Source organism: Salvelinus sp. IW2-2015, linkage group LG20 (genome assembly GCF_002910315.2).
Source record: "Salvelinus sp. IW2-2015 linkage group LG20, ASM291031v2, whole genome shotgun sequence".
Taxonomy (NCBI): domain Eukaryota; kingdom Metazoa; phylum Chordata; class Actinopteri; order Salmoniformes; family Salmonidae; genus Salvelinus; species Salvelinus sp. IW2-2015.
Genome location: NC_036860.1, coordinates 49,620,332 through 49,645,015, shown reverse-complemented (window position 1 = coordinate 49,645,015; position 24,684 = coordinate 49,620,332). Strand labels below are relative to the sequence as shown.

The window sequence follows — 24,684 nt, the reverse complement described above, 5'->3', positions numbered from 1 at the left end:
AGAGGAGAGATTCATCTCTACTGAGATAAATTACAAAGTAGTTATCCTACTGTTAAGACCTCTGTTACTTAATGATTTGTGTAGAATGGGTGGATGTCAATATTTCTCTTTACAAAAACCTGCCTGTTTTTTTACTATTATCAATGATTACAGTAGCCTAGGCATATAATGAAATTACAACATTTTAATTGCCAACTGGCCCGGCCAATATAACCCCCATACAGTGTCTATGTTCCTCTTGTTATGATTTAATATTTCTGGTCCGTGATTGTAACTATATTTTGATGAGCAAGCATCACGAGGTTAGGACTCCCAGTTTGAAGCATAGATAGGAACCATAATGAGCCCCCAATGAGTGCCTGTGGTTTGTTCCTCTATGCACGAAGCACCGCCCAGATTTTTGCTCCCCGCTACGCAGGGAGAGTTGCAGCAGTAGCATTCTACAGTGCCTACGTTACCATCCCAATTTTTGTGCATGCAAAGACCCCTACTCCTAATGCAAAACGGCATTCAAGTCGGCAAATCAGGAAACTAGCGGACGACGGGTGTCAGAGTGGAAGGGGAACTAACGGTGCAGACTCTGATGATGATGAGGATGATGATGGTGAGGATGATGATTCTGTAAGAGAGTTATACGTATGAATACAATGTTATGTGAAAGAGGAGGTAGCTAGAGATTATACCAGAAATGTTTCCTTGCGTTTGGATAAAATGAACAGTCACAAAATGTTGGTGTACAGCAATATGCACCTTAACCGATTAAATGTTGCAGAGCTCATGCTCTACATTATGACCTTGGATATGAAAATGATAATTTGCATTGTCGTAATTATCGAATGCGATGCTTTTGTTTGTGTGGTTGGTGGTTGCTGATACTGTGCCTCAGTGCGCGTATGGATAATCACAGCCCGCACTGAAGTACGCACGGCGTGCAGTGGAGGCGAGGAAGTGGGAGTGAATGCGTGTTCTTATGGAGGTACACACAGGGCTTCAACATGGCCTCATCACGATATGAATGGCGCTGGTATATTCTATATTACCATATCTTGTTTGTGGTTTACATTGTATTTAGCATGTCGGCCATCAGTGGCATATGGCAGTCGCGGGCGCCAGATTGGTGTTATAGATTGTTAGAAATTGTTCCTTGTCTCGGCGTTCTCTCGTTGTAAATGTATTTTATTGGCATGTTGTAAAACACATCTATGCATGCGATGTGGGAGAGGCAATGTTTTTCAGTAAAATCCTGTTCTGTTGATTACTTGGCGTTGGCAATATGGTGCTCGTTTGAAATAAATATAGTCTTATCACAATCTTCTTGATCTGGTAGGATTGAAAAGATTCGACTCACATGCGATAAAATAATATAATTAAATAGAATAACGGTATTCTTCAGGCTGTAGATTGCGTTTTGTAAACTACTGACCATGCCATTTGGGTCTCAGGGCTACTGGGCACAATGCAAAAACAGCATCATCTAGCCTACTGTAAACGAGCTATTCAGTAGCCTAATAATATAATGTTTTATCGAATGTAGAGTTCTGTTTTTAAATATTGACCCGTTTTGTAATGGTTTTACATTGATATTGAAGTGTTTTTTATGTATATACTTCCATGCTTCTACTCTTAGGCCTATCTCACTGTAGGCCCCATGGTGCCACATAATGTTGTATTTTATGACGTAGCCTATAGGATATCTCGAAACATTGCTTTTAGTTTATGCGAATTGGTAGGCCTAAATAGTATGACGAATGGTTATGTGGATATTCTTTTTTATGTAGAACTAATATAATACAGTTTGCGTTTTCATAGTGACAATTCTACAGATGCTATGAATGTAACAGCATGTTTTTGTTTTGTTTTGTGTGTGTGTTTGCAACATAATGCATAGACCTCCCTGTTGTATTGAATGCTTACAGTGCTGTTCATATCACAGGGTCCCAGTTAAATAAATGGTGATGCATTGAGTCTCACAGGAGATAAAAAAGCTGTATTGCAAAAGGGGAATGCTCTGCTCTAGTGTAATAACAGTATTACTGTCAGTACGCCTATGCAGACATTATTTTAAAAAGACAAGTTTATTCATTAATTGTATTATGAGGAAGCCAAATACAGGTTGTCATATCAAAACGGGTGTGCATATTTAATGCAGGCAGGGGTGCATTCACATGGAGATGCATGTGGAGCTAAAAATACCCCTTTCTGTTCTTGAGCATGTGAGTTATAGTGGAGAGCGAGCTCTCTTGACACTTATCAGGGGACATGTTGACTTGTTAATTAGTATATTACTGTGAGGGATTACTGTCTGTTTTCAACCTGTTGTATCTCTCATCGTTTGAGATATCACCTTTTTTTTCATTATCTCATGATGTTATTAGGTTTGCAGGTGGAGCTCAGGCAGGGCACCTGTGGTCTATTCCATAAATCTTTGTTTAAAGAAATGTTAATTATGTTCATACATAAAGTCATTTGGCCTGGAATAGATAATGACATTAAAGTGTGAATGGAGGGTAGGTCAATTTGAGTTTTTCTCTACATAATATATTAGAGAAACGCTATTGAGTAAAACATAAATTATGCCAAAGTTTATTTTGGATTATGAGAAAAACAGTCACTCCAAGCAGAGCGGATATGATTTAGAGATTTATCGGCCAGCCGATAGTGCAGCTCAGCTGTGTAATCTGGGTCACGGCACCAATGTTGCATCTACCAATCTGCACCCTGTTTCAGTATGGTGCTCCTGCTCCCTATAGCCTCCACCACACTCCATCCAACTACACACAGCTCTTTAGAGCAATAGGTTAGCAATAGTTTATGTTCATATTTAGGTTTTTACACTTTAATGTAAAATGTTAAATGTTGAGTCAAGAAGATATTTGGAAGAAGATGGTATATTACTTCTTTTGGCCTTATTTAACTGCTTTTTGTAGTAGTGTGACTGAACAATGTACTACTGATCATCTTATGTAACATTGATCTTTTACACAGAGGAAAAGTGTTTTATGTACAGTAAATCTGTTTTAGACATAATAAGGCCAATTACAGATTTTGTCCACAAATCTAGGGCCATTTCGTGAGACGGAGGGGCTAGACAAAAAGTGGCACAAGTGTAATATTTAAATCCCTGTGGGTGATGCAATTAATAGGGTTGTAAAACTGTGAATTTATTTTGTTTGACCTGGCTTTTACAATGGCAATACAGATGAGACTTCATTTATTTTTTGGGAACAATTTTAGATTTCCCCACTTTAATGTCTAAACCCCAGATTGAGATTGATAATCTGTAGAAGGAGGTATTCCCTGAGGGTGAGCAGACAGACTAGCATCACTACTCTGGACGGTTCTGATTTAGAATATGGGGACAACTACAAATACCTAGGTGTCTGGCTAGACTGTAAACTCTCCTTCCAGACTCATATTTTGTATCTCCAATCCCAAATTTATTCTAGAATCGGCTTCCTATTTCGCAACAAAGCCTCCTTCACTCACGCTGCAAAACATACCCTTGTAAAACTGAGTATCCTACCGATCCTCAACTTCGGCGATGTCATTTACAAAATAGCCTCCAACACTCTACTCAGCAAACTGGATGCAGTCTATCACAGTGCCATCCGTTTTGTCACCAAAGCCCCATATACCACCCACCAATGCGACCTGTATGCTCTCGTCGGCTGGCCCTCGCTACATATTCGTCGCCAGGCCCACTGGCTCCAGGTCATCTATAAGTCTTTGCTAGGTAAAGCTCCGCCTTATCTCAGCTCACTGGTCACCATAACACACACCCGTGACACGCGCTCCAGTAGGTATATCTCACTGGACCCCAAAGCCAACACCCACTTTGGCCGCATTTCTTCCCAGTTCTCTGCTGCCAATGATGGAAACGAATTGCAAAAATCTCTGAAGTTGGAGACTTATATCTCCCTCACCAACTTCAAGCATCAGCTATCTGAGCAGTTTACCGATTGTGCAGCTGTACATAACCCATCTGTAAATAGCCACCCAACTACCTACCTCATCCCCATATTGTTTTATTTACTTTTTTTGCTCTTTTGCACCCCAGTATTTCTACTTGCACATCATCATCTGCACATCTATCACTTCAGTGTAATTTGCTAAATTGTAATACTTCCGCACTATGGCCTATTTATTGCTTACCTCTTACTCCATTTGCACACACTGTATATAGATTTTTCTATTGTGTTATTGACTGTACTTTTGTTTATACTATGTGTAACTCTGTGTTGTTTTTTGTCGCACTGCTTTGCTTTATCTTGGCCAGGTCGCAGTTGTAAATGAGAACTTGTTCTCAAACTGGCCTACCTGGTTAAATAAAGGTGAAATAAAACATTTTTAAAAATAGGCATGTGTTTGTTGGGTATCATCCTTGAGTCATCTCTACCCACTACTGGATGTTATAGTTAATCATATTTAGAGACCAGTGTCCATTTATGGTATGAGGTCTTGGGGGATCGAAACTGGGGTGTCCTCCATGGGATGGCAGGTAGCCTAGTGGTTAGAGCGTTGGGCCAGTTACCAAAAGGTTGCTGGATTTGAATCCTCGAGCCGATAGTAAAAATCTGTCGGTCTACCCTGAGCAAGGCAGTTATATCATCCACCATTGCTTATCACTTTTGGCATTGATTAAAGCCTCATGTGTTAGGTTAATTTCACTGAATCAAAGATTGTTAACTCCTTTATAATACTGGTCATTTTGTTAAAAAAATAATAATAATAATAATAATATATATATATATATATATATATATATATATATATATATATATTATATATATATATATATATATATATATAATAATAATTTAAAAAAATGAATAAGTAGATAAATTGGTTGAAACTCAGATATTGTCACTAAGACTTGACAGTGCCCTCCTGCCCTTGTAAAAGTACTAATGAGCCCTTACCGTCCTCTCTTCTCTCCCTCACCACTACTCCTCTCACTCCCTTCCTTCACCTTTTCCCTCTACCCACTCTCTCCCCTCACCCCAATCCTCCTCTCCTCTCTTCTCTTCTCTCTCACTTCCCTTCTCTCCTCTCCCCTACCTCAACCCCTCTCTCCCTTCACCCCTCACCCCTCTCCCACAGTTGATCAGTGGAGGATCCATCGTCAGCGCTGAGGCAGTATGGGATCATGTCACCATGGCCGACAGGGAGTTGGCATTTAAGGCAGGGGATGTCATCAAGGTCCTCGATGCATCAAATAAGGACTGGTGGTGGGGACAGATTGATGATGAAGAAGGATGGTTCCCAGCCAGCTTTGTGAGAGTGAGTGGAGCCATCAAATATTTTCTCATTCTCTGCTGCACCGTGTCTTGCCCCTCAACAAGTACACTAGGGTTTACCACCTATTCTCAATGCTCCGATGGATTATCCCTTGCCATTGCCTTATCATTGATAATTATCGTTGATTCACTGCCCTGTTTTGAGGGCAGATATTTTAGGCTTGGGTGATGATGATGATATTTTGATATAGATCAAAATATGATTATGCCATGCTAATCTCACAGGAACTAAAAATATTTACTAGTCCAATTTGAAATACTGTGAAAACAAGAAGACTTCAGAAAAGTGAGGAGTTATTACTTTGCGGGGTTATCACTACTAGCCTTCTCCATCTGCCAACTGTAAAAATGAGTCTGAACGAGGTATGTCATGTTTTTCTCTCCAAAGGTTGAACCCCACCCACCACAACCTCAAACAAAACAGGTTTTCTATATCAACCCTATAGCAGCTCCAAGGTTCCAAAACACAACTACCAAGGTGCGTTTAATAGTTTCAGCAGTATTTCAAAGCAACTGTTTTAACTAGCATCTCACTGCACACTGGACCACCCCATATCTAACATCCTGTCGCTTTATACTACTGCTTCCATTTGCAGACATCACCATGCTTCAAGTGTCAAGCTTGTAATAGCATTACGGTCAAACTATGGTATCTCAAACAACACTCTCTTTCTCACTCTCACTTACTCTCTTTTTCTCACTCTCTGCACTCTCACTCAACTGAAAAGCAAGCACTGAGGCACTGATTCATCTCAGATCGGAATGATGAAACATGTATGACCAACCTTTTAGCAGAGGACAGGGCATATCAAACAGGTAGATAAAACGAACAAGGCTTGATGAGTGACTCAAATAAAAGCTATTTAATGGTTATTTTATGTAACCGGATTTGTTGTCATGTTGGAAGTTATTTTCAGGAACATACATTTTCTAAAATCTTAAGAGCATTTCTGGATTATTGTGCCCATCCTATGAATTGACCATGCAGCTTTTGTCCACTGGTCCAAGGAAACAGAGAGAGTGGGCTCTAAATAGACACCCGTGGACAATGTACTCAGGCTGAGATATACTGTGTACACAGTACCATCAATCACTGAGACCTGATGTCTGGAAAAGATTACTTACAGCACAGGCCATATGTGAATTCTGTATGGCCACATGCATATTTAAAATCAATCTCAGAAGGGTCCCATGACTCTATGTATGTTATGGTGGGGTCTAGTGTTTGTAATATAGATATAGGTTTAATGACCACAACTACCTCATATTTGCAAACAAACAGTCAGATACAGTAGGATCCAAAATGATTGACACCCTTGATCAAGATGAGCAATAATGACTGTATGAAATAAATCATTCAAATATTGAGCTATACTAATACAATTGTTCATAGAAAAATAAAAAAAATTCTCAAAAAGGTAGGGGTAAGAATTATTGACACCCCTAAAGATTATTATAAATAATGTAGTCAAACGTTTAGTATTTGGTCCCATATTCCTAGCACACAATGATTACATCAAGCTTGTGACTCTACAAACTTATTAGATGCGTTTGCAGTTTGTTTTGGTTGTGTTTCAGATTATTTTGTGTCCAATCGAAATGAATGATTAATAATGTATTGTCATTTTGGTGTCAGTTTTACTGTAAATAAGAATATAATATTACATTACCAAAAGTATGTGGACACCTGCTCATCAAACATCAAGTTCCAAAATCATGGGCATTAATATGGAGTTGGTCCCCCCTTTACTGCTATAACAGCCTCCACCCTTAACAGCTTTCCACTAGATGTTGGAACATTGCTGCAGGGACTTGCTTCCATTCAGCCACAAGAGCATTACTGAGGTTGAGCACTGATGTTGGGCGATTAGGCTTGGCTCGCAGTCGGTGTTCCAATTCATCCCAAAGGTGTTCGATGGGGTTGAGGTCAGGGCTCTGTGGAGGTCAGTCAAGTTCTTCCACACTGATCTCAACAAACCATATCTGTATGGACCTCGCTTTGTGCACGGGGGCATTGTCATGCTGAAACAGGAAAGGGCATTCCCCAAACTGTTGCCACAAAGTTGGAAGCATAGAATTGTCTAGAAAGTCATTGTATGCTGTAGCATTACGATTTCCCTTCACAATATTTCCCTTCATTCCCCCTCCACCAAACTTTGCAGTTGGTACTATGTATTGGGGCAGGTAGTGTTCTCCTGGCATCCACCGTACCCAGATTCCTCCGTCGTACTGCCAGATGGTGAAGTGGGATTCATCACTCCAGAGAGAGTGTTTCCAATGGCGGCAAGCTTTACACCACTCCAGCCGACGCTTGGCATTGCGCATGGTGATCTTAGGCTTGTGTGCGGTTGCTTGGCCATGGAAACCCATTTCGTTAATCTCCAGACGAACAGTTCTTGTGCTGACGATTTTCACGCGCTACTCTCTTCAGCACTTGGTGGTCCTGTTCTGTGAGCTTGTGTGGCCTACCACTTCGCGGCTAAGCCGTTGTTGATCCTAGACGTTTCCACTTCACAATAACAGCACCTACAGTTGACTGGGGCAGCTCTAGCAGCGCAGAAATTTGACGAACTGACTTGTTGGAAAGGTGGCATCCTATGACGGTGCCACTTTGAAAGTCACTGAGCTCTTCAGTAAGGTCATTCTAATGTCAATGTTTGTCTGTGGAGATTGTATGGCTGTGTGCTCGATTTTATAATCCTGTCAGCAACAGGTGTGGCTGAAATAGCCGAATCCACTAATTTGAAGGGGTGTCCACATACATTTGTATATGTCGTTTTCCTCCAAGACATGCTAACCTCTCACAATTACCAATAACAGGGGTTTTTACCATGTCTTGCGGGTATGATCTATCTCTGAGCAATTGTATTTGTATAAAATAATATCATTTCCCAATTTTCTTAACATACAATATTTGAATTATTTCTTTTATATGGTCATGATTGCTCATCTTTATCAAGGGTGTCAATCATTTCAGATCCCACTATCTGTCATTACGATTGAGCTAAACTCTAAGTAAATGAGTAAATGCTTCGACCTCATCTTTTTTTTTATTTGACTGAATCTACCAACTGATCTCATCATCTCATCTTACTCAGTGATTGCTAGAGTTTGTGTTTGATTTTATTTATGTGACAAGAAATTATAAGCTAATTCTATGGGAAAATAGTACCTTCATATCCTAGAGGGAAATGTGCCCATTAACAATACAGTTGCATCATGGCTGGCTTTGTAATGTGTATTTTTCCTGAAAAACATCATGATTGTGTAGATGTGTATTAGGAGTCAGCTACCTACCCCGTGTCCTCTGGCAAGGTTGCTAAAATTAGTTTCCTTTGAGGATTACACAAAGTGACAGTTCATTCCTTGAGATGCCTTCAAGCAACCAATGCACTAATGCGCTCCCAACTCCTCCAACTCCCTCAACTAGGAGGTATCAGATTTTAATCAAACAATGAATACTGCGTAGAAGGACTTCATGTTCATTGTTTCATGTTTTTATCCCTTTTGTATTACAATGTTATTTCTTGACCGTGTGTATGCGTCTTCCAATTATAATGTGGGGAGGTCAAAACAATGAAAAACTATCTACCAAATCTATTGATTTTAAAATGTTGATTACTTCTCCTTGCCATTATCATTCACCTGATGATAAGACAAAACATGTGAACAAAAAAACGTATGATGGGGGTCCCAGGGTCGCCTGTTCTAGTGGCTCCTGATATTGGGGTTCGATGTGAATATAAGGAAACTGTTCATGTACAGAACTATATGGTATATATTTATCGGGTCCATACTTGCGAACATTAGAAAAAGTAGAAGTTCTCAAAATGCCCATCAGCCAATTAAAATCGTTGACGTAGTTGCATGTGATACACCGCTACATGTTAGCTTTTCCCATAGGATAACCTGCCAGACATACATGCTAACCACACCACCCGTTGCAAAATAAATGTACACATACATGTTATTCAATCATTGCACCCATACGGCTTGCGCACGTCAACGAGAGTATGCGTAGCCAGGCGCTAACATGCTGACCAGACTGAGATGGGAGAGGCAGGACTTGTAGTGCATCAAGCGTCACAAATAGAACCAGTGTGGATGCAATGATTGAATAATATGTACAGTACCAGTCAAGAGTTTGGACACACCTACTCATTTCTGGGTTTATTTTTTACTATTTTCTACATTGTAGATGAATAATAGTGAAGACATCAAAACTAAGAAATAACACATGGAATCATGTAGTAACCAAAAAAGTGTTAAACAAATGAAAATATATTTTTTATTTGAGATTCATCAACATCGCCACCCTTTGCCTTGATGACAGCTTTGCACACTCTTGTCATTCTCTCAACCAGCTTCATGAGGTTTTCACCTATTAACAGGTGTGCCTTGTTAAAAGTTAAGTTGTGGAATTTCTTTCCTTCTTATTGTGTTTGTGCCAATCAGTTGTCTTGTGACAAGGTTGGGGTGGTATACAGAAGATAGCCCTATTTGGTAAAATACCAAGTCCGTATTATGGCAAGAACAGCTCAAGTAAGCAACAGTCCATCATTACTTTAAGCCATGAAGATCGATCAATACGGCAAATTTCAAGTTTCTTCAAGTGCAGTCGCAAAAACCATCAAGCACTATGATGAAACTGGCTCTCATGAGGACCGCCACAGGAAAGGAAGACCCAGAGTTAGGAAAGGTGGATACCTAGTCAATTGTACAACTGAATGCCTTCAACTGAAATGTGTCTTCCGCATTTAACCCAACCCCTCTGAATCAGAGAGGTGCGGAGGCTGCCTTTATCAACATCTTCAGGGAATAGTGGGCTAACTGCTTTGTTCAGGGGCAGAACAACAGATTTCTGCCTTGTCAGCTCAGGGATTCGATCCAGCAACCTTTCAGGTTACTGGCCCAACGCTCTAACCACTAGGCTAGTTACTTCTGCTGCAGAGGATAAGTTCATTAGAGTTAACTGCACCTTAGATTGCAGCCCAAATAAACGCTTCACAGAGTTCAAGTAACAGACACATCTCAACATCAACTGTTCAGAGGAGACTGCATGAATCAGGACTTCATGGTCAATTTGCTGCAAAGAAACCACTACTAAAGGACACCAATAAGAAGAAGAGACTTTCTTTTGCCACGAAACACGAGCAATGGACATTAGACCAGTGGAAATCTGGTCTGATGAGTCCACATTTGAGATTTTTTGTTCCAACCGCTGTGACTTTGTGAGACACAAGGGGGCCTCAAACCCACTGTTACCGCATCCTGCAGATTCACAGTTCACTGGTATATGCTACCTGGCAGCAATAATAATGGAGGTACATGACAGCTATTTGACAAGACCATAAGTTCAAATGTTTTTAAAAGTTGTATGTTAAACGTAAATGTCGTATAGACCTCCTTTATCTTTTTCCCGTAAAAGCACATGGATGTGTGTGAAAAACGTGAGGTTTTGTCATATAGCAAGAAATCAGCACAATGCAATATTGGCACACTACAATTGTGACATACTAAGTGGAACATAAGTAAACCTTGAATTTGGAGGTTTAAAATATCCCTCTGGTGGCCAAGTTGACCTATTTTAAGAAATGCCATTGGTTGGTGGATATAAAGTATAAGATCTTTGATAGGCTGATGCGGAATTTGTTACAGGAAATAATCACTGGCCTGCTGGTCAGGTTAACATCGTGCTAAATGTGGCAGGTTATCTTATGGGAACAGCTATACATTTAGCATTGTATCAAGTGCAACTACGTAGATTATTTTAATTGGCTACTGCTCATTTTGAGACTGAGAAGTTTAAACTTGTGTGGACCCATATTGTTCATTATATTAAGTTATAGCATGTTAAGGATATATCCCTATCAATTTGCAGTGTTGGGGAAGCTACTCTGAAAATATAGTTTACCAAGCTACCAATTAAACACAAAACCTCTGTTTCAAGTGAGAATTTGGCAGGTCTGATGCTGAAAAATAAAGGAAATTATTGTCTACTTCACCCTTTTTTTTTGGTTGGAAAAAAATGTTGTATTGTTCCAGTAGTTTTCTACACCGCTACATGGCAAAAAAGTAATTAACTACTGAAAACACTACCAAGATTTGTATTGAGTTCAACTGCCACCAAGCTACTGCAAAATGTAGGTATATTACTAATTGAATTACATGTAATTCACTACTCCCCAACACTGTCAATTTGAACATTGCTGGAAACAGACTGTTCTATTGTGCAGTCACAGTGATGTTCCAGCAATGTTCAAATTGACAGTGTTGACAGCCTAACCTGCAATTTCATGCTTGTTTCTTTTTCTAGTTTTGATGCATACTGTTGCTTTAGCTCAACCTATTCAATCGATACAGTTACATATCGCAATATTATTTTTGACAATATATCATATCGTATCGTTTTGACAATATTGCAATATTACTTTTGCACTAGTTGGCTGTACCTGCATCAAACTCCAGTATTTTTCCTTTATAGCTTGTTCTCCATCTTCTTTTTAAATAGGGAGCTAATTTGTCTTCAGCACTTTTATTTCCATAATTGATCAAAACTCGTTATCATGGCGCTGGATATTTCTTTACTTTTTTAACACGTTTTTGACAAATCTAATTATGATACACATTGTTCAATTTAAACTGAAGAAGTGGCATTGAAAATGAATTTGAATAGGGAGAAAAAGCCCCATGGCTTTGGAATTAATATGGTGTTGTTTTTTGTATTTTAATAATATTTTAGATCCCTTACAACCCGAACCCTGATTGTTGATGCTACTGTTTATTTGTCCAGGCTGACATGTTGTGTTCTGCTGTCCTCAGCTGTGGGTGAACCAGGAGGAGAGCACGACGGTAGAGACAGTTGAGGGGGCTAGCCCCAGCCCCAGTGAGGTCCAGAACGGGCATGCGGAGGCCAGCCCCAGCAGCAGCGACTGTCTTTGCCTGGGCCAAACCGTCCAGAACAGAGACCAGATGAGGGCCAATGTAATCAACGAGATCATGAGCACAGAGCGTCACTACATCAAACACCTGAAGGACATATGTGAGGTAGGCTTGGCTGGCTAGAGGAGATCTTCCAGAGACAGAAGGGCATATGTGAAGCAGAGGTTAAAGACCATGGATGGGCAACTTTGATTGGGGTGGGGGCCACATAAAATATGAAAATGTCATGAGGGGCCACAGTGGGTCACGGGTCTACGTATCCAAATAACCTAGCGTTGGGCTAGTAAATGAAAGGTCGCTCGCTGGTTCGAATACCCAAGCCAACAAGATGAAAAATCTGTTGATGTTCCTTTGATTAAGGCACGTAACCCTAATTTGCTCCAGGGGTGCCGTACTACTATGGCTCACCCTGTAAAACAACACACTTCACTGCACTTCTCCGGTGTATGTAACAATAAAACATCTTACATGCAATCAGTGCCAGCCCTAGCCTTTTGGAGCCCCTAAGTGACATTTTTTGGGGGGCAAAATATATTTTACATTTTTGTTTGTTTTGGTCTTCGGCAAGGGTTTTACGCCCCTTCATTGGTGATTGGTCAACAGTAGGGATTCTTCAATTAAGTGTTTATTGTCATTCAATGAGAGACGACCCGTTTTCATGCACATTCTTTCACTTGCGAAATATACTGCAGATGTAAAAAAAAAAAATATTTAAAAAAGACCTCTGCAAAAACGTATAAATTAATTACAGATTTCTTGAGTTATCTTTGATTAATTCAGGATATTTTGAGGTGTGTATACTGGCTATGGCATCTCAAGAGGGACAAACAGTCCTATTGCCGTTTTTTTTTAGTTCTGCTAGGAGCAAACTGAACCTAGTATGCAGACGCCTTTATGCACTATGCTTTTCCGCACGCTTACTATACAACAGATCAATATAGTCTACCAGTCAACTGTCTATCATGCCCTCTATCGATAGTGACAATAGTGGTTGTTGGATCGTTTGTCCAGATCTGCAATAGGTTAACTATCAATCAGATGTGTTGACTATCAATCAACACATAAAATAATTTAAATCTGCACCAATTTTCCATATCAATCAACAAGATGGAGGAATAGCTGATAGGCAGTGGGGAGGCCAGGTGCGTCACTAGGCATTAAAGAACAGTGAAGACATGCAGCTTAAAAAGCCCCCGTATTGATCTTGTTTAGGGACAATAAAATTATCCTACCAAGACTAGCCTACAACACCACAATCCAATTAATAATAGCGTTATTGTTTTCAAGTGAGTACAATTGAGTACAATTCAACTAGGCTGTAAACTGCAGTGAAATGTAATTTGAATAATGGCGCAAAAGCCTTGTTTCATTCCATTTGGATCAGCTGTGGGTCTACTTTGGACAGATTATAGAAAGGTACCATAGCAGCCCGGTCTGGCTGTATTTTTACTTCTGATACTGATGCGTTGTCTGTTGCCGATCATCATTCTCCCAAGTCATCCTTTATATGCTCCCAGCAGGCCCAGTTATTCAGGAAAGCTGAACAGGGTTCTGCCTCCTTTCCCATCCGAGCGGTTATGACACGACCTATAACCTAACGCTACAATCTATCCTAAATATTTGTAATTTAACTTTTAAAATTCATTACCTTTATGTGTGGCATAAACACAACTAGTCACAATGCTTTAATCTGATAAGGCTACTTCAAAAGTCTCCTGTATGCTGCCTGCGCATGTTCATCCACTCCATTCCAATATAATTCCAGCATCCAAACTGTGCAGCGGCCATTCGATTAATGGAAGGAGACATCTGTTACAAAACACCAAAAAGTTTAATTACAATCGAGATTGTCAAACAAAGCCTACGATGCTGAGTAGGGAGGGATGCATTTTCTGCTGGTCAAGATTGACATACTCTACTTCAGTGGTCTCCAACCTTTTCTATTATGAGTAATACTTTTTAAAAAATGAAACATGTCACAAGCTACAATTTCCTTTCTAGCTTTCAAATATGCACATGATTCTCTTCTCCTCTCCCCTGCAACTCTTCCCCAGGTCCTTAGTGTACATGAGAAAATAATGTTTCTGTTAATATACCTGGTAAAATAATAGTTAATAAACAACTCTAAAGGGGGCCCTATCAAATCAGATATTTATTTCCCCCCGAATGCTGTTTTATATTTTCCAAAATTCTGTTTTCTCAGTTTTATTGTTCCTGGTTTTAGATATTATTTATTTTACTCTTAAAACTACAATTGTTCATAGATAAACAATGAAATTGGATGTTCTGAGTCCATGTCAATGCTTACATCACATCAGAAGACCATTTATTTTAGGTCTGTAAGGAAATTAACAAGTAGATTTCTGAGTGTAATTCCCCTTTAATTGCGAATCTGGCCCTTTAATTGTGCATATGGTGGGTGCGGTATAATGTGCAGGTCTAGTGATGGTTCTGTTCTGCTGCTGTTCATTTCATGGCAAACTTTGCAAATAATATATACAAATGATATACTTCCTCATGATACATTTCTGCCAGGTAAGCCTACTTCGCAGTTAACATTTAATTTAGAAGGTTTTGGGGAAAGTATTTATGTTAAACCACAAGACGGTTATCATATCACCTGGCTACACACGGAGTGATACACATACACGCACACAACACAGACAGGGCATTATTGCTGGAAATTAATTGGCAGATATTGTGTTAGGTTTGTCTTTTTAAGCTATTGGTAGCTAACCAATGGTGGGATAATGTTACGTTGATTGGATAGTAGCTGGGAGCTTGCAATGTCTGATACTTGGGAGATTTATTTATTACAGTTTGTGGTGGAACACGTAAAAATTGCATGTACTTTCAGAATTGTTTGGCGAGCTACTCGTATGTGGCCTGTGAGTTACTGGTAGTTTGTGATCGACCTGTTGGAGACCCATGCTCTACTTGATTGTGGTGTTGACAACGCAAACTATGATGATAAGCGTTCCAAGTCGGTATGCGGTTATGCATTGCTTATTGGTTGTGTGTGGTGCATTGGCACAGAAACCTGTTGGTGGAAAATTCGTTGCATGTATTTTATATAATTTATAAATGTCATAAAATGTTAAATGGATTTCCCCCTAGCTGATTCTGCAGCCGATTCTGCAGCCGATTCTGATCGTAGTGTAACGAGAGTCATTTTTTGTTGTCCATTTTTCGGTCGTTGTCTGCGAACCCTTAACCTTCTAGACCGTTAGCCCTGATAATAAACTGACTGTGCCACAAAGCAATGCTAAAGTGGTAAAGTCGATAACTTCAACGGTTGCTACAGTTATTGTTATTTATGGTGGTAATCATTATTTTTGAGTACATTTTGAGGGGGGAGGATGTGCAAAAAATTTTACAGTACAAAGGGAGGGTCATTTGAAGAAAAAAAACGTGTTGGGGAGGGGAGTGTTTTTTTTAATGACGTCTCGAGTTGCCTATCTCTGTTTTAGACAATTACCTTGTTTTAGGCCATTACCCAACCACTATTCATAGCAAGATAAGACAGGTTATTAGTGATGATCCAATATGAAATATTTAATGGGCATGGAAAAAAAGTGTATTTATCTAAGTACCCAATAAATTGTATATCCAATATTTCCACAGTGCTATAACAGCTCTTGTGCAGATTTAGATTATGCAGTACAGTGCTTTCCATGGGCTAGGAACAAAATGTGTCTAAAGGCAAACTTCAGTCAATTATGTTCTAAAGAGTAGTGACATGCTACAGTGTTTTAGTGAGAGATTAGAAGCGATGGCTGACCCGTAAGTGCTGGTTGTGGGCTCAGAAATAGCATCCCTCCCATCCCACACCACTCTTCCCCAGCATATAGAAACAAGCACTCCATCTCTTCACGCACCACCTGTCTCCGTCAAACAACACACCCAGGAGAGTACATGAAAAAGTACTCAAAAAGCTGTTACCCAATCAGACGTTTTTCATCAGTTTTCCCTCTGTTCCCACATAAATATTACATAATCACAATGTGCTTCGAAACCCCCAAAATGACGCAGAGAAAACATAAATTGTGTAAGCAACATCACATGGCAAATCGTAATGTCTAGGTGACTGGGAATGCGTATTGAAGCGTGATGGGTCCCTTAAGTGTGAAACTATAGGATATTTCATGAATGACTTGAAATGTTATTGGAGAAATGAGCTCCCACAGAGGGGATGAGTTACATAACTGAGAATCTTGCTTATAGAGCTGTAGCCATCTTCCCTGCCTTTATTTCCCTCTAGATCTAATCTGGGAAAAATGTGGTTAGAAAAATAAATTCGATGGGAAATTAAACAGTGAATAAACAATGATTATGATTCAGTCATTGGCACTGATGCCTTTTTTAAACTCAGACAAAACTGTTTGAATGCCCTGTGTCATGTACAAATATTCCCAGTGTGAAATAGTTCCCAGTTCAATAATTGCACGCGCAGATCTTTATGTGGATGGCTGAGCTCGTGCAGATGTTTCTCTCACCCTGTCATGACCTCGAAAAACTGTTCTGTGAGAACGCGCATTTGCTTCACACATCTGCCATTCAATGGTGGCCAGGAGTATTGACACTGACCAATCAGAAGCTTGTTGAGGCGTGAGGTTGGCATATATACACCCGGACTGACGCGTCTAAGTGCTGAGGGTTGATGTGAGGAGAGATATGTTGCCAGTGTAAAGACTTGGGCGCTACGGGAGGGGGTGAAAGAAACATCCGCCTAGCTCCGCCATCCACATAAAGAGACGCACGTGCAATTATTGAACTGGGAATATTTTCACGTTGGGAGAAATTTTGCATGACGTTACAATCACAACACAATCAGAACGATTGGGAACTATTTCATGCTGGGAAGATTTTTACATGGACACCCTGCAGTAAAGAAAAAATCATCTGAGATGCCATGCAACATCAATGAAATACTATCATTTGAAATGCATAATATTGGATCAAAACCATTTGTTTTTCTTTGTTGCCTCAGGGTTACTTCCGGCAATGTAAAAAAAGAAGAGACATGTTCAATGATGACCAGTTGAGAGTCATATTTGGGAACATTGAAGATATCTACAGGTTTCAAATGGGCTTTGTCAGAGACCTGGAGAAGCAGTACAATACAGAAGAACCTCATCTCAGTGAAATAGGTCCCTGCTTCCTAGAGCATGTAAGCATTTTTGTATCTCTCAAGATTTCAAGTGTTTTTTAAATGTAATCCCTCAATAGGTTTGAGTAAACCTTGTGTATCATATATACATGTCCATTGGATTCTCATCATTTTTCATACATCTGAGAACCTTGATGATGGGGCATTTCAGAGTTCCCGTTGGTTATTAATTTCAATGGTAACTTAAGGCAGTAGTGCACCCTCACTATTTTGTTAACTCCCCCCCCCAAAAAAAAGAATTCAGCTTGTTTCAGCATTTCAAACATACTGTGTACACGTTTATCTGTTGCAGCAAGATGGCTTTTGGATCTACTCAGAGTACTGCAACAACCACGTGGATGCCTGCATGGAGCTCTCTCGGCTGATGAAGGATGGCCGCTATCAGCATTTCTTCGAGGCGTGTCGCCTGGTGCAGCAGATGATTGACATCGCCATTGATGGCTTTCTGCTCACGCCCGTCCAGAAGATCTGCAAGTACCCTCTGCAGCTGGCAGAGCTGCTCAAGTACACTGTCCAGGAGCACAGGTACCTGTCCCTTAGTCTCAATGTCACATCAAATATTTACATTCACCTCTGTGTCATGATGAAGCATTGTTTCTACTAATAAAGATACTGCTGGAGTGATTGGTATTTTTTGCTCTCAGGCTAATTGGCCAGTATGAGACTTGAGGATCTTTCATTAATATGTGAGGATCCTATTCGTGGATGCTAAACTTAAAGTATTGTTGTTTTGTGCAGTGAAGCTGTGATAGAGATGTGGCACGGTATGCCTGACTATCTACAGTTCTTTTGTTGATCTATTCCTCCTTCTTAGTCACCCCCACTATAACATTGTGTCTCCTCCCCTCTCGTAGTGACTACCGTTACGTCGCTGCAGCGCTGGCTGTCATGCGGAACGTCACTCAGCAGATTAACGAGAGGAAGCGTCGCCTGGAAAACATTGACAAGATAGCACAGTGGCAGGCGTCTGTGCTGGACTGGGAGGTAGGACTGAGACAGGGTGACATGGCTGAGGAACTAACAAGTACTGTGGGACACACATACAACAAGCCGTTTTTAGTTAATGGTTTTGCTCTGTCAACTCACTCCTTTGCTACTAGTTTGTTTTGGTCAGAGTTTGAAACATAATGTATTTTACAATGCAAATATTTTGATAAGCTGTCACATAGACCTTTTATGAAGGTTTAGAGGCAAGAAGTTGTTTCTTCCAAAGGAAAATATATAAATTGCTCCTTTTGGAGTATGTACTCTTTTGATGAAATAAGAAAACAGACTGTCAGATGCGGTGCATTTTGAAGCACTCCATTTCATCGGGATGAAGTTAATCAGGAGTGAGAAAAGGAAGTGGAAGGATCTGTGTTGCTAGACTCGAGCCTATATTCGATGTGAGAGAGCTAGCGTTATCAGGCCACTCTGACCTAGTTGAAGAGTTTTTCCAGAGTTGCACAATCACTGAGGTACTGTAATTATGTCAAGTTAAAAAAAATCAAACCCACCAGAGTTCTACTTTGTCACCATCTATGTATTTGAGGAAGCGGAAGCCTGTCTTACCAGAGGAAGCCTGTCTTACTAGTCAGTATCTTATCAGTCACTTTTCTAATGTCATAAGCATAAAATGATTCCGTTTTCTTGACTATGTATCACAGACTGTGTTATTGATCCTGTTTAAAGATCTGACCGTCTTGTATTTCTCTGTGCAGGGGGATGATATTCTAGACAGGAGTACAGAGCTGGTCTACACTGGGGAGATGTCATGGATCTACCAGCCATATGGGCGGAGTCAGACCAGGGTCTTCTTCCTGTTCGACCATCAGATGGTTCTGTGTAAAAAGGTAAGGTGGCCACATCTGGGTCACAAATGCTATTGAATTGATCGGAACCAGTCTTGGCACTCCCAGGTGTACATATTGCCTATGTAACCCCTCTCTTTTGCAGACAGAGTTGGCATGAATTTGTTAAGAATGTGATCAACCGGTCAGTTTGTTTGTGAATAAAGCATGGCAGCAAAATCAGTACGTGTGTTTGTACCCTTAGTTACACTCCCAGGTTCAAGGCAAATGAAGGTCGCTGCTTGATAGAGTCAAGTCACCAGATTAATGTGCCTAAGGGGTAATGATTTATTGTGCGAAACAGAAAGTCACAGGCTTGTATGAGAAAATGCTTAGCCTCGCCGCTGTGGTGACAAAGACAGAGCTTAGGACATTATAACTACCGTTTTTATGACCGAACAGGCTTGTTTGATAGTAGTTTTTATGCCCGAACAGGCTTGTTTGATAGTAGTTTTTATGACAGCAATTCCTTTTTACTCCCCAATTCCGACAAGACATTTGAGTCATATACACAAAACTTTAACTGTTAAAAAAATAAGCATCTCAAGAAAAAAATAGAAATTTACGAAGTTCTGAAATGCATCCAATAGCTCAACATGTGTTGAGAGATTCTCAAATGTCATGCTAAGAGATTCTCAATTCATGAAGTGTTTAGCTCTTAAACCCACAATCAATCCCATGAATTAGGCCTATTAGTATGAGTCTTTGTAAAAGCTGTCATTCAAATGTGATGGTAGCTCACAAACTTCACAGTGAGGGAAATTATGTGTGATATATTGTCACCATGCGATTTGTAGTTTGAAATTAAAATGGTCAGGAACACATCTTTAATTCAGCTCCTGAAAATGGACCCTGTGGTACTTGTTGTAACAGAACTGGATGGAGATTCATTCCTGCTTGTCTGTGAGGTCTTATCTTTTATCTCCATCCCCTCAGCACTGTGATTGATTCCTGCTCCTGAGGTGGATGACAACAGTGTTGTAACATAAGGCCGTCATGTCCAAAGGGGAGCTAGGGGAAGCTGACAGGCTTACAGTACAGTACACAGGGCTGTTGTGTCTCTGAGTTTACCCCTACCGTTGGGACATGTGTGACACAAGCTCTCTGAGGGGACAGGAATACATAGTACGCAGCAGAAATGGGGATGGGACACCTGGAATCAGGAGCAGCTGTTTACAGCAAAGTGCATTATTCATCAGGGTGATTGGATGGAACCCTGTCTATCACAGGGAAATTGATAGGCTGCAATTAGTAAAAATGCACTTATTTCTTCCTGGCTGCCAGGAATTCAAGCCTTTTCATTTCCTGTCTGTCTGTCACCTGGGTTTCGCAGTGCCTCACTATTGTTCAAAGCACTGGTGTAGATAATTCAAAGTAAATTAGAATCCACTCTCTACTTTATTTTTCCCTTCCACTCCTCACTCCCTTACTTTTCCCTCAGGACTTAATACGACGAGACATCCTGTACTACAAGGGCCGCATGGATATGGACAGGTACAATTTAGTTGATGCTGTGGATGGGCGGGATGATGACTTCAATGTGAGTGTGAAGAATGCGTTCAAGCTGAGTAATAAGGACTCCGACGAGATCCACATCTTCCTGGCCAAGAAGCTGGAGGAGAAACTTCGCTGGCTAAAAGCTTTTCACGAGGAACGCAAGATGGTGCAAGAGGATGAAAAAATAGGTGTGTATGTGAAAGAAATGTTCATTTGTACAACAAATGAAAATGGTGAATGAATATAACAATTATTTATATTTTTCAGGTTTTGAGATATCAGAGTATCAGAAGCGACAAGCAGCGATGACAGTGCGAAGAATGACCAAACAAAAAGGTAAATGCACACTTTCCCAAATTAGTTAACTAACAGTTTTTTGTTTTTAGTCCATCTATAGTGTATCTCTCTCCTCCTTTAATATATCTCTTCTCCCATGTGTAGGCCATAGGTCTGTGCCCCCTGGATACCCCCCTCCTATGGACCCCATGAATCCAGGACAGTACTTGGTAGGAGACGGCATGGAACAATCAGAATTTGAATTCCCTGAACCTGAAAGGTGCAAGTCTCCCTTCTGGCAGAGCTTCAGCAGGTTAACTCCCTTTAGGAAATAGAGAAGAGATATATTTTAGAAAGACCACCTTATTTTTTTGAGAAGCACCATTGTATTTCAATTGTGACTCTTAAGGGAAAGCTGAACACGAGTATTTGGATTGTCAAACATTTAGCTTGTGAGCATCTCATTGATGACTGTGCTGTTGTAATCACTTTACCTGTATGACTGCAATGACAACTACCAACACAACTACCACAGCGAATGACCACACCTTTGGAACCTGAGAGAAACCAAAACACCTTCCTATCTCTTGATCTGTGAGAATATTTTTGTGACCTCTACTAATCCTTGGACAATGGAAAAGGGAACCGTGAGTTTCAAGGAAAAACGAACAGAACATTTGTGTCCACATTTAAAACTGAGGAAGCACTAGTCATACATTGATCTTTATGCCAAATCTGGTTGTGTCCTACAGTTCACTGTGACCTTAATGGGCATTTTATGATTTTTTTTTTTTTTTGTTAAAGTAAAATGCTGGCCAGATTCATCAGTCTTGTATTGTTTTTGAGTATTTATTTCCATTTTATTTTTGTTAATTTATAATGCATGGTGAAGTCCATTGTAGGTATTTATTGTGCAATTATATTCTTACGGGTCAAAGGAAAAAGAGAATCCGCATCATCAACTTCAGTGTGACTCATTCAAATACATCTTATATTGTTGACAGGGTATATATGTTGTATATATTTTTATTACATGTAGGTACTTAAGTCTGATAGGAATATCATATTGTGGTGTTCTCTTAAATAGTCATTCACACTGATTTTACATAACCAGGATGGTAGTTTGAGACCTGATATTACAGTAGGCTATATTCAGCTATCATTGCATAGTGCTTTCTTTACCACCGGGCACCTCAGTCATTGTAGAATAATATGTGGTTATAGTTGCACTTACCTAAGATCCATCTGTGATTTCATCAGGTAGAAGAGTCTGCTAGAATGCCTTTCAACCTCCCAAGTCATTTAACAAAGATTGTGATCGCATAAGTTTCAGAAATAAAAAGGCCTACTATAAAATTATTTGACGATAGTTCCATAAATGACCATGGTTAAACCCCTATTCATTGGCTTTATTTTCATGTGATATTCATTCTTGATAGTGAAAGAATACCACTTTAAGGTAGCCAAACTACAGTTAAAACATCTTGGTAGTCTTTTTCCTGTGGTGGCTTTCATAGTGCCAGCACAATGTTATGACATGCTGATTTTACGCCTGTCATTGCAGGTTAAATCCTTGGCTTGGTCTGCCACCAGGCTTAGATGAAGCAGAAGATGGGGAACATTTCAGGGGGACTCCAGTGTGGGTTTTTTAGGCATTATGATGGCTACTTCAACAACAAAGTTATACCAGAATTTCACATGAAAAATGCAAAGGAAATGCTGGTGGTCAAGCTTGTTATCTATATTTGTATTCAAAGGGTAAAAACAATTTTTAAAAGGATATTTATTTATATGCCTAAAAAGATCAACTAGGATTTAATACATTGCATTAGATACAGTATAAAAGCGCAATATGAAAGTGTGCAGTAATATTGAAGGAAAAAAACACTTTAAATATTAAGGCATTTTCTCTTGATGAACTGATATGGAACATTCATACATTTATTTTAAAAAGTGCATTTTATAATGAAAACAAATGCTTAAATATCTGAATTGATAAGTTGTTTAATTTCATTTTTGGTTTTATTGATAATTATGGATGATTTATCATTAATTCTGTGACAATGGCTTGGAATAAATCAAAATGCGTTAACATGATTGTTTCCTTCTTAATAATTGAAGTTGTGCAGTACCCTGTTAGGTGTTAATAGATGTGCATTAACAAATTCTAATGAGAGGGATAACCACCAAGATTATCTAAATTCATTTCTCTGAATGCCAGGTGTTTGTTTACTTTTTCCTCAAATAATCACCATCTCTCCTTATCTTTCCTTCTTAATGTACCAAAAGACAGTCTAATGAAGCACACCAACCTGTAAGAGAAGTCATGTATAAGATCTACTATTAAAGAATTACCATTAATGTGTAAAGAAATCAATTTATTGTCTATTGCAGATACAGTGCCTTCGGAAAGTATTCAGACCCCTTGACTTTTTCCACATTTTGTTACGTTACAGCCTTGTTCTAAATGTATTAAATTAAATTAAAATCCTCTACAGTCTACACAATACCCCATAATGACAAAGCGAAGATAGGTTTTTAGATATGTTTGCAAATGTATTTATTAAAAACAAAACAGAAATACCTTATTTACATAAGTATTCAGACCTTTTGCTATGAGACTCGAAACTGAGCTCAGGTGCATTCTGTTTCCATTGGTCATCCTTGAGATGTTTCTACAACTTGGAGTCCACCTGTGGTGAATTCAATTGACTGGACATGATTTGGAAAGGCACACACCTGTCTATATACGGTCCTACAGTTGAAAGTGCATGTCAGTGCAAAAACCAAGCCATGAGGTCGAAGGAATTGTCTGTAGAGCGCCGAGACAGGATTATGTGGAGGCACAGGTCTGGGGAAGGGTACCAAAAAATGTCTGTATAATTGAGTGTCCCCAAGAACACCGTGGTGTCCATCATTCTTAAACGGAAGAAGTTTAGAACCACCAAGACTCTTCCTAGAGTTGGCCACTCTGCCAAACTGAGCTCACGGGGGAGAAGGGCCTTGGTCAGGGAGGTGACCAAGAACCCAATAGTCACTCTGATAGAGTTCTAGAAGGACAACCATCTCTGCAGCACTCCACCAATAAGGCGTTTATGATAGAGTGGCCAGACTGAAGCCACTCTTCAGTAAAAGGCACATAACAGCCTGCTTGGAGTATGCCAAAAGTCGCCTAAAGACTCTCAGACATGAGAAACAAGATTCTCTGGTCTGATGAAACCAAGATTGAACTCTTTGGCCTGAAGCCAAGCATCACGTCTGGAGGAAACCAGGCACCATCCCTACGCTGAAGCATGGTGGTGGCAGAATCATGCTGTGGGGATGTTTTTCAGCGGCAGGGACTGGGAGACTAGTCAAGGATGAGGAAAAGATGAACGGAGCAAAGTAAAGAGAGATCCTTGATGAAAACCTGCTCCAGAGCGCTCAGGACCTCAGACTGGAGCGAATGTTCACCTTCCAACAGGACAATGACCCTAAGCACACAGCCAAGACAACGCAGGAGTGGCTTTGGGAAAAGTGTCTGTATGTCCTTGAGTGGCCCAGCCAGAGCCCGGACATGATGTGCACCCTATCGAACTTTTCTGTGCACCCTATCGAACTTTTCTGCAGCGACGCTCCACAACCAACCTGACAGAGCTTGAGAGGATCTGCAGAGAAGAATGGGAGAAACTCC

The 24,684-nt window shown here is 40.0% G+C and overlaps 1 protein-coding gene across 4 annotated transcripts; it reads left to right on the top strand.

Annotated features, from left to right (window-relative positions):
- The first annotated feature begins 416 nt into the window (after positions 1 to 416).
- On the top strand, positions 417 to 23,372 carry arhgef9a (Cdc42 guanine nucleotide exchange factor (GEF) 9a). 4 transcript variants are annotated; one of them, XM_024012917.2, is made up of 11 exons: positions 417 to 604; positions 5,101 to 5,280; positions 5,686 to 5,775; positions 12,120 to 12,344; positions 17,230 to 17,409; positions 17,702 to 17,934; positions 18,264 to 18,393; positions 19,110 to 19,241; positions 20,680 to 20,923; positions 21,003 to 21,071; positions 21,177 to 23,372. In XM_024012917.2, the coding sequence occupies exons 1-11, from the start codon at positions 584 to 586 to the stop codon at positions 21,344 to 21,346; spliced, it is 1,674 nt and encodes a 557-aa protein (XP_023868685.1). In that variant the 5' UTR covers positions 417 to 583; the 3' UTR covers positions 21,347 to 23,372. The 4 variants fall into 4 exon arrangements, with proteins under 4 accessions (XP_023868685.1, XP_023868687.1, XP_023868688.1 ...); XM_024012918.3 differs by lacking the exon at positions 417 to 604 and adding an exon at positions 804 to 1,024; XM_024012919.2 differs by lacking the exon at positions 5,686 to 5,775.
- Positions 23,373 to 24,684: the final 1,312 nt, after the last annotated feature.